The sequence below is a fragment of the Spodoptera frugiperda genome, chromosome 29, assembly GCF_023101765.2.
Source record: "Spodoptera frugiperda isolate SF20-4 chromosome 29, AGI-APGP_CSIRO_Sfru_2.0, whole genome shotgun sequence".
NCBI lineage: Eukaryota > Metazoa > Arthropoda > Insecta > Lepidoptera > Noctuidae > Spodoptera > Spodoptera frugiperda.
This window is the reverse complement of record NC_064240.1, coordinates 13,606,214-13,617,528: the sequence shown is the minus strand read 5'-3', so window position 1 is coordinate 13,617,528 and position 11,315 is coordinate 13,606,214. Positions and strand designations below refer to the sequence as shown.

The window sequence follows — 11,315 nt, the reverse complement described above, 5'->3', positions numbered from 1 at the left end:
GATGCCGAAGGATCCTGTTCCTTGCCGATACCGATAATGGGCGCCGGCCCTTAACGAGAACCCAGCAATTAACTTGTCATTTTAATTTGAATTTTAGATCGTATGTCGTATGATACATTTCATAACGTCAATATAAAAAATCCGACGGGCGGCGTCGAGGTCACCGTCAACGATCATATCCCTAAGGTCACGGCGGTGCTCAGCCCATGCAGGGCATACCGCCACTGTATGCTCCACCGTGTCCTCCGGGTGGTCCTCACAATGACGACACCCGGGCGTTTCCTCCCGTCCTATCAGAAACAGGTACCTACCGAAACTTCCGTGTCCGGTAAGCACCTGCGTCAGGCAGAAGGTGAGGACGCTACACGGCCTCTCTAGCCACTCCTCAAAGAGGGGACTTACCGCTGCAATAACAGCGAGCCCAGCCCTCGGTTGCGACAGTCGCTACTTTCATTCCGCCATAAGATCGCGCCGGAGCTCATCCCGCCACGCACTAATCTGACGCGGCAGTGGGGTTTCGCCCCGGCGATGCGCCTGCGCACGTAAGCTGTATACGTGCGCGAGCACTTTCGCCTCCAGATCCCACGGCGTCAGAAGGGACTCTGATTTTGCTAGTTAGGTTAGATAGGTAAGTTCACGGGAGTTATCCTATTTTTTCCAGTCCTGCCTTGCATAGAGTGCCTACGACTTGATCACTTGTATCGAATTTAGGGCGCTACTAATCGTGTGTGGGCGGCGAGTAGTAAACTCAGAGGGATTCTCCTTATTTTGTCACTCCTACCATTCATAGAGAGTGGATACAAGTACAGCTAGGGATGTAGGTAGGTATGAATAGACTATGACGCTACACGCTCAGTGTATATATCGAATGTCTCGAGTCTCGACACGATCATTAGTGTCACAATTAGCAATTATAGACACTTGTGTCCACACAGAGACACACACTGAGTGTATACTCGTAGAATTTCGGGCGCCTACGAGTGGGAGCTGGCGGAGATAAATGAGCGGGTGATTTCATCATCTGGAAGATAAAGTTTGGCATTACAAATAATGCAAATTAGCTACTACCATGCGTTTTTACTCGCTGCTCGGTTCCTATTGATCGCAGCGTGAGGTTGTATATGTATACGCAAAAATTCTATTCTAAATCGGAAACGGAAAAATTCAATTCTAACCAGTAGCTCTGGAGACAAGAACGTTCAAACAAGTAAACAAGCACACTGCAGCTGGCTAATATTAGGTAGTAAATATACTCCCAGATAGCATCGATGTATCGACTGGCCATTGCCTATGCCTAGTCTATCATGTAGCTATTTAGTAATTAACAATAGTTATGGTAAACTTCCCTTACAGTAATAAACCCTTTGTGTCGCACAGTTGTCGAGCAACAAATAAATAACAAATAGCTGCGCCTAATTGTTGCCTACATAAAATGTTATAATATCGCACTTTGTTACGTGCCTACTTATTTAAATAGGTACCAAATTGTATGAATATCAGCAGGAAGTTTCCAACAAGCCGTAGCACGCAGAAGTAGTGTCGTGCAGCCGGCGTCGCCGCGAGGTGCGGGCGGCCGGCGGCGGCAGTGTGGCGGCGCGCGTCCGCCGCGACGGAGCTCGGGACGCGGCACGTGCGGCGCGCGCCAGTACTCGCTCGGCGCGGAATACTTCACAACTTTTACAACTCACTTTGTTATTCTTCTGTCATTCGACTCGACCTCGTTTTAGTCTGAAATTAGTATCTAATGGGATGATTCAAAAATATTAGACGAGTTTTGAGTGAATGCCTCAGTCTCCTGGTTGAGTTTAGTAGTGATGCGATGAGAGGCGCGCCGGCGGCGGTAACATGTGGTGAGAGGAGGCCGCGAGCGCCGCATGGCGCGCCGCCTCGTGCTCAATGGTCTCACGGCGGAGGTGGGCGCGGGCGGCGCCGCTCCGGCCGCGCCGGGCTCCGCGCCGGGGTCGCCGGGGTCGCCCGACTCTCTGGAGTTCTACCACGAGCTGGAGCTGTACCGGCAGTTACTGGCGCTGCCCACCGCGCCCCCCGCGCCCCCCGCGCCCCCCGCACGCCCTGCGCTACTCGCGTCCCCCGCGCCGACCGCTCCAGCCCCGCTCCCGCCGCAATCAGTCAGTCAGCGGCGCGCGCGCACACCTGATCCCACACCTTCTACGAAATGTCACGGTACTTGATGACAAATATGTTTGTGTTGTTGTAGCCTTAAATTAATCTTGGCGCTTTCACATATTTTAAAATATTTGATTGTTCTTTCTCTAGTATTCAAATTCTACTTGCCTCTTTGGTCTTGGTAGTTACCATGAAATTATGAAAGAGAGCTCATACATGGATATGAATCACGTTAATTACTGACCACGTACATAATGTCATGTGCAGATGAGCCGCGGCGCAGTCGCACGCCGGGCGGCGGCGCGCGCGCTCGCGCCCATGCCGCGCGCTCCGCCAGCCCCGCCCCCGCCAATGCCGCCGTGCGATACGCCCGGGTATGTACTGCCTTATTTCTCTAATATATTCCGTACACAACATTATTACAAACAAATCATGTGTACACATAAGTTTATCGCTAAGTATGATTATCTACTGCTTAAAATAACGAAAGAGAAAAAAATAATTTACTTGTCAATTTTTTTAAAAAAGGGAACCGACTTACATTTTCCTTACCGCCTCAATTGTTTTAAATCAGGTAATATCCTTCTATCTATCTCTTTATCCTATCCTTAAAAACCTCCGAAGTCTGAAAAATACTACACTGGAAAGCATCGAAATCTGTTTAGCCAAACTCGAGATCGCACAAACATACATTATGTACAGGTCAAACTGAGAACTTCCTTTTTTAAAGTGCAGTGCTACGAATACTGGCTACCGCTGTAGCGCTACGATTAGTACCTACAATTGTAGCGCTACGACTACTGACTACCACTGTAGCGCTACGAATACTGACTACCACTGTAGCGTTACGAATACTGGCTTCCACTGTAGCGCTACGAATACTGGCTACCGCTGTAGCGCTACGAATACTGGCTACCGCTGTAGCGCTACGAATACTGGCTACCGCTGTAGCGCTACGAATACTGGCTACCACTGTAGCGCTACGAATACTGGCTACCGCTGTAGCGTTACGACTACTAGTTACTGCTGTAGCGCTACGATTAGTAGCTACAATTGTAGCGCTACGAATACTGGTTACCCTGTAGCGCTACGAATGCTTGCTACCGCTGTAGCGCTACGAATACTGACTACCACTGTAGCGCTACAAATACTGGCTTCCACTGTAGCGCTACGAATACTGGCTACCGCTGTAGCGCTACGAATACTGGCTACCACTGTAGCGCTACGAATACTGGCTACCGCTGTAGCGCTACGAATACTGGCTACCACTGTAGCGCTACGAATACTGGCTACCGCTGTAGCGTTACGACTACTAGTTACTGCTGTAGCGCTACGATTAGTAGCTACAATTGTAGCGCTACGAATACTGGTTACCGCTGTAGCGCTACGAATGCTTGCTACCGCTGTGGCGCTACGAATACTGGCTACCACTGTAGCGCTACGAATACTGGCTACCACTGTAGCGCTACGAATACTGGCTACCACTGTAGCGCTACGAATACTGGCTACCGCTGTAGCGTTACGACTACTAGTTACTGCTGTAGCGCTACGATTAGTAGCTACAATTGTAGCGCTACGAATACTGGTTACCGCTGTAGCGCTACGAATGCTTGCTACCGCTGTGGCGCTACGAATACTGGCTACCGCTGTAGCGCTACGAATACTGGCTTCCACTGTAGCGCTACGAATACTGGCTATCACTGTAGCGTTACGACTACTAGTTACTGCTGTAGCGCTACGATTAGTAGCTACAATTGTAGCGCTACGAATACTGGTTACCGCTGTAGCGCTACGAATGCTTGCTACCGCTGTGGCGCTACGAATACTGGCTACCACTGTAGCGCTACGAATACTGGCTTCCACTGTAGCGCTACGAATACTGGCTACCGCTGTAGCGCTACGAATACTGGCTACCGCTGTAGCGCTACGAATACTGGCTACCGCTGTAGCGCTACGAATACTGGCTACCACTGTAGCGCTACGAATACTGGCTACCACTGTAGCGCTACGAATACTGGCTACCACTGTAGCGCTACGAATACTGGCTACCGCTGTAGCGTTACGACTACTAGTTACTGCTGTAGCGCTACGATTAGTAGCTACAATTGTAGCGCTACGAATACTGGTTACCGCTGTAGCGCTACGAATACTGGCTACCGCTGTAGCGTTACGACTACTAGTTACTGCTGTAGCGCTACGATTAGTAGCTACAATTGTAGCGCTACGAATACTGGTTACCGCTGTAGCGCTACGAATGCTTGCTACCGCTGTGGCGCTACCAATACTGGTTACCGCTGTAGTGCTACGATTAGTAGCTAGGACTGTCGCGCTACGATTAGTAACTACCATTGTAGCGCTACAAACACTGGGTACCGTTGGAGCGCTATGAGCTCACGCTATGCATTTTTTGGCTAACCTATTGGGCCTATTTGGCTTATTTTTTGTATATCGTCAGGCAAGATGATAACAAATGTGTAGTTTCAATTAAGTCACAAGAGGTTTCCTCATATGGTACATAATATAAAATAAAACTATAGCGACTAATACTAGTCCTGGAAAAATAATGTAGGTTTTGACAAGTCAGGTTGTGTCTAGTTATTTTGTTGGCAACGCGCTCGTACAGGCTGAGTAAATCAACACGCGTTTGTGAGCTCGGCGCCGCGCCACGCTGGGATTATTAAAATTTGGCAAAACTGCCGCTCATTTACCGCTCGAGTGCGCGCCTGCCTCCATCTCATTACTGATACATTTTATTAATCATGCCGCGATTGCTTGCTAAATGGCAACGAATATTACAATCGAACTATCATATAATTAATCGGCGGCTTCTGCACGGTGTGGGAGTGGTGATGACGGCGGGGGACAAGCCTCGCGGCAGTATACTTCGAGGCTCATTTCTTGAGGAAGTTATCAAAGTTGGTTACAGTTTGAGCACGTACTCGTGCGGCGAGTGGTGTACGTGACGTCACGGCGACTAATTGATGGATGATTGTGTGCACCGCGGCGCCGGTACTTACACGCGGAGTGCAGGGATGATAAGACAAGTTAATTAAACGCATCTGTGATGTGATAAAGGTGGTTTATTGTTACTCTTTGACAAGATTCTGTCGGTAGGTAAGAAGGCACTAGACCGGGCTGAGGATGCCACCGCATGAATATTCAGCGCAGCGGTCCTCCCGCGGCGTGTAGGCCTGTTGCCCGCACAGGGCTTGTGTTATTTACTCGTTATTGTAGGTACATTCTTTTTGATCTTTGGAGTACTTATACAGTCATTTGCGTAATGAACATCTTCCTTAATGCTGCATCAATGTACCAAGTATAGGTATGTACTCGTATCTACACATGCGTGTACTCTTGAACTTGGTAGTGGTTGCACTTTTGTATTATAATTTGTCTATTCGGGGGTTGTAGAAGGAAGATGGCAGTCTGCTGATGAAAGTACTGACATTCTGATAGAACTCCTTGTCTACATCGAAAGATATTTAAAAGAGTAGTGGATGTGCTGGCGTGCCGGTACTGGCTACTACATGGGGCGGTACATGTGGCGGTACATGTGGCGGTACATGTGGCGGTGTAGTGGACGGCGGGCGCTGCTCGAGGACGTGGCGATCGATAGCTCGAGTTAATCAAGCGCCGAAGCCGCACTTAGCGCCTCTTATCTAACACTTATCAATTAATGGAAGCTATCTCCTCCCCGTCCGCACTCGCCGCCGACGACATCGGCGTTAGGAATACTTGTTTATCTGTTTTGTTCTCTCTCTCTATGGAGTTAAACTGTAATTTTACAAATGTCGCAAGAACCAAGTAACCAAGTGGCAACTATGGCAGGTGCAAATGGTAATAAAAATTTGAAATCCTGGGTTATGTTTGTTGGTCACGCTGGGCAACAATTGTTGGGCACACTGGGCAACAATTGTTGGGCACACTGGGCAACAATTGTTGGGCACACTGGGCAACAATTGTTGGTCCCACTGGGCAACAATTGTTGGGCACACTGGGCAACTATCGATACGTGATGTCCCACATGTCACACACGCATCATGTGTCATCATGTCGCGACATGATGCGTGTCTTGTTGTTGACTGTTGAGAGCGACACCATGTGTAGACAGACAGCGTTGCCAAGCAGAGGTTCGCCATGACTGTACAGCATCATTTTGCACATGGTGTGTACCGAGTGCCACCCTGCACCCTGCCCCGGGCGGATACACTTCAATGTTACAAGCGTTATAAACAAGTACAGGGACAAGCTTGTCCTATTTCAAGAACATTGTGCGTGTAAGGTCAGCAATAGACGGTTTGCATGAAGCTAATATAAATTCCTCCGCCACGGCCGGCCGCCACGCGCCAGTCGCGGCTTCGGAACAACGCCAATAGGCGAGGTTTGCATTCTCAGCCGCAGCTCGGCCGTGCTCGCCGGCACTACGTGATGCGCAGTACGTGCCAGTTGCAGGACGGTGTCGACACCTACACCAGCAACGGATACCCACTCCAAATACATTACTGCACATAACAACGAAGACGGCGAACATGCCACAAAATGTAGTTGCTTAAATTAATTTAGATCTGAAACATAATTTTGTCAAAGATTTACTACAATTTGGCGTCCCATAGTCTCTGCCTACCCCCATAGGAGGCAGGCGTGAGCTCACGTATGTATGTATATATGTATTAATTACAAATATAACATAAGCTTGTCTTGTACTTATAGTAACGTAGCTCTGGTGTAGCAAGCTGGTAGCTTAACAGTGAACAAGTGGATATTATATAGCACGTGGTCACGTGGTATCTCAAGTTCACTTTCACTATTTCATAACAACTGTTTATATCTTAACCGCATAGCTTCATGTAACTATCTAACTGGGGGTGCAGTATTAGCTGCAGGCAAGTCGAGGTCCTCGGCTTCAATATATTAGTCACTTTGTGTGAAGGAAACTGAATACGTAGCGGTATTACATGGATCGCTACAACCTGCTGTTACATTTAAAATTAGGTTTTATTCAAAGTTTGGGATGTTTCCAGTAGACGAGCTCGGTCGGCTATCACAAAAGGAAAATGTGTACAATATTGTGGGAAAATACGCGCTATTTAATAGTCGGCGCGAGCGGGCGCCGGCCGGCAGGTATTCCTTTGTAGCGCGGCGCCGCCCACCGCCGCCACACGTAGTGTCCGAGCTGCTGGCGCTCACCATCATTCTGTAACTACACTGCTCTAAGTTCAATGTATAAGTAAGAGTGAATTGTCTATCCAATCAATTTGTTAACTAGTAAAAAAGGATGTGCAAAAATTCTAGACTCCGTGCTACTACTCAATTTTTCAAAAAACCGAAATATGCCCAGCTATACTTTGCCCGACACGAGAATCGAATCCCTTGCCCAACAGTCGCACTTGCAACCACTCTGCCAACGAGGCAGTAGTAGCACGGAATCTGGAATTGTGCCCGGTACGTGGCAATAGGCTCCCCTCTATTATATTTGGGACTTACAACATAAATAGTGAAAAGTGGGTGTACATTGTACAGTGCCATAATGTGCAACTCTGTCTACCCCTTGGGGGATAAAAGGCGGGACACATAAAAAAATCTATAGACTGCATATCTGATCGAGGGGAAGCAAGTGTGACTGCCGAACAAGGGGACTTGGGTTAGATTCTCGGGTCGGGCGAAGTAATATAGGGGTTTTTCGGCAAATTCTCAGTAGTGGTATAGAGCCTGAAATTGTTCTCCGTTATGGCTATTGCCATAAAACAGCATTTATGGGGCTCACAATATAACTGGCGAAAATGGACGGACACATTGTATGTGTGGTATATGAGCCATTATCTGGGGGCACGGCAGTGCCCCCGCCAAGTCGAGCAAAAAAAAGCGGCACGGCCGTACCATCCTTTTCTCGAAGCAATTCGGGCCTTTTTCGACCCCCTATAATTCGGTTGTGGATAAAGCAAGAAACCTGAATCTTCAGTAACTAATCCGGCATTGTATAAACACGGAATATTTAAAATTTCAGTCAATTTGAACCAGTAGTTTAAGAATGACAACTTGTTAAAGTTTCTAAATTTTGTCACTCACTGACTCACCGATCATCAAAAGTCCAAGGCACTTCTAGCAGACTTAGAAGCTTCATATTTGGAATACATATAGAGTTTAGTGTCTTAATCATGGGAAAACTTAAATATTTTGTAATTTCGGTCCAGTTTTCCAAATACACCAACTGCATCAATAACTTTGTAATCCAATATAAATATATGGGATTACAAAGTTATTTATGCAGTTGGTGGTTGGTGGTGGTTATAAATTTAATAGGTGTAGATAGGTACCTACCATATGAGGCAAGGGAGGGGGTATAGGGTGGGTAAGGGTGTGTTTAGCCCATGAAACTGTGGTATATGAGCCATTATGTATATTTCAGCTTATCACCTTTCACAGCAAAACGTTACGTTACAGCAATCTATAATTATTGCAACAGTCCCGGCCGTGGAGTGTCGGCGCCGTGTCCCACTGCTGCAACCAGTGCGCGGCGGCGGGCTGCTGTGTAGGTGCAGCGCCTCGCGTTGCTAATTTATTTGTTCCACGACTATAAAGAAGTGTCTCGGCGACGTCGTCGCTCGTCGTCTTGTTCTGTGAACGTCAGTACTCGTGAGTCGTATGTTGTAGCATTTCGGCCGAAACTTGTTTACTTTTGTCTTAAGTCGACAACTTACAAGTTATACAAGAACACAAGTTATATAAGAGTACGTTATACAAGAAAACTCCAGGTCTTAGATAGTCCATCCATGGATTGTAAGTAGATAAATTAAACATGTATTTCCTCTGGACAGAATGTAAACAGTAAGGGACAGACTCGCAACATAATAAACATTTGGTAGTGTATGATATGTTTCGTGTCACGTAAATAACGAGTTGCGAAGGTAGATAATAGTTGTTTGGAAATGACAGATTGTGTACTTGATCGTTTACATACAGTGCAGCTCATAGTACTCCGGGAGTACTCTGAGAGTTCTCAACTCACCGAACCACACCGCCGCCGCCGCCGCTCTCACTTATATTTAAATTAAAAATCTTGCCAGTCCTGAATATTACGTAACAAAGACCTGCGGAATAATTTTCGAGGGTGTAGTATCATAGGTAAGTAATTGGCCGGATATGAGTTTGTTGAGAGCATAATTTGTGGAATAAAGTCTGGAGTGTCCCTCGGTGAGGTCGGCAGGTCGCAGGGGCCATGGAGGGCAGGGAGGGGGAGGGGCCTGTTCTACTGGACGATACAAGATCGGACGTGTGGCGGACGGCAGCGACGCCGGTTATACACGTACAATATGTACTGGATTAAACTCTTATACTTTGTACTTTGATCCGGGTCGCGGTAGAAGCTGAACATGAAGGACTGTTCACTCTTTGCACTAACTTCTCTACAGTTTTTATATTAAATTGTGTGATAGGATCCTGTTCCAAAATTATATCATTCTGTTATGTAGATACACGTATACGTCCCCTACCCCGGTGCTGCCGCCGCCCCGCGTCGCCGCTCGGCTGCACCGCGAGCTTATTTCCGATACGTCCTGGTGAAGTCGTATATCAGATTTATCAAGTTTTGCAATTAATTTTATTGTAATTTATAATATCCCCAGAGTTGAGACTGAATATTTCGTACCGTCTCTCAATATGAGTATACAATGTGATAGGTGTGGGACTTCTAACCCGTTAAGGCTGAGTACTACATCTAATTTTATCGACAAAAAAGTAATATGGGGGTTTGAAACCCCAATTGAAAATATTAAAAAATAGCGATTTTTTCGGTAAAGATTATTCAGAAATTATTTTTTTTCTCACCAAAACATTATCAAACATATGAAAAAAGTAATGAATTAGTTAGCCAAGGTTATTAGCTACCGTTTGTCGTTTTTTTTTGTTTCTACGACGCATACAGCCTTTGATATCACATAAAGTAAGAAAAATATTAAAATAGCCATAATTTTAAGGGGCCGGGATTCGACCAATTCGACTCCCGACTTTTGTCCATAAAATTAGATGTAGTACTCAGCCTTAACGGGTTAGAAGTCCGAAGCCTATCACATTGCATATAATATGAGTATTACAATTTTACTTTTTAAACAAGTTTTTCAGTCAATCTTCCGGGTCTGGGTGTCATGTGCACGTGAACTTGTATGTTTGTAAACGCCCGGACCGCCAAGACCAATAAAGAGTTTCAGTTCAAAGAACTACAGCTACGTCGGGAATGCCACAAGGTTCTCTTCTAGGCTAAATACTTCTAACGTCTTCATAAACGACATACTGCCAATTCTAATAACCTAGCTATCTGTAAATTTACCTACTAAAGATAGTGTTTTGACATAAGCTCCAAACAAAATGTGTCAAAATTCTATATCTAGTAGGCAAATGTACAGATAGATAGCTTATTGGAATTGGCCGATAGTGAATAGCTTCGAATATGCCAAATGCGGATTTGCGGAATTCGCGGATAACTTTCGGCGCTCGACGGAGTCAAGGATTCATCGGCTGAGCGGCGTGTTGATCACTAATCGTGCAGCAGCCGACCAGTGCGGTCGAGTATTGAACCGTCGTGTGTTTCAACTGTATACCTAGTCTGTAATCTGTTAGTTTAATATTGTAACAGTTAATTATCTTTCATGTACTTTGTAACCATGTTTGCCGGCCCCATCAGTAGCTTAAGTAAAGTAACAGTGCAATGAACAGAATAAACAAAAGTTCCATATCGAAGACTTTATTATTTTACTGCTACCTTCGTCATAACGCCCACAAGTATACCTGACATCAGAAGTGAGATTCTCCTTTCACCGACATATTGAAAGTGAGATATCTCCTATCTGCGACATGTATCGGTTTAACTGTGTAGGTATAAGAGTAGTGACTGGTAGCATCGGTAATTGCTGCGTAACTCGCAGGTACATAGCAGACGATGCGAAATGTTTATTTGAACTTATTACATTGGCGAGGGCATCTCGTGCACGGGTGACTAGACAATGCTCTAATACGATCACTAGTTACACGTTAAATTAAAGTACTAATTTATTCCAATGTAGTCTAGGGATCCTGTGGCATCAAGCAGTTCTCGCGTCTTGTATTTTTTTTTTTTTTATTTGAAAAATTAAATTAAAGATTATTTTTTATTTGTATAGAAGCATTATTTCAAAATTGTAAGTGTACATATGTGGGCA

The 11,315-nt window shown here is 45.9% G+C and overlaps 1 protein-coding gene across 1 annotated transcript in view; it reads left to right on the top strand.

The window, feature by feature from the left end:
* The first annotated feature begins 1,569 nt into the window (after positions 1-1,569).
* The window catches only part of LOC118268517 (EGFR adapter protein), a 108,485-nt gene continuing 98,739 nt past the window's right edge, over positions 1,570-11,315 (top strand). Inside the window, exons 1-2 of the mRNA XM_035583048.2 lie at positions 1,570-2,181; positions 2,392-2,498. Of these exons, the coding sequence (XP_035438941.2) occupies positions 1,875-2,181; positions 2,392-2,498 (414 nt within the window). The 5' untranslated portion in view covers positions 1,570-1,874. The remainder of the gene's footprint in view (positions 2,182-2,391; positions 2,499-11,315) is intronic.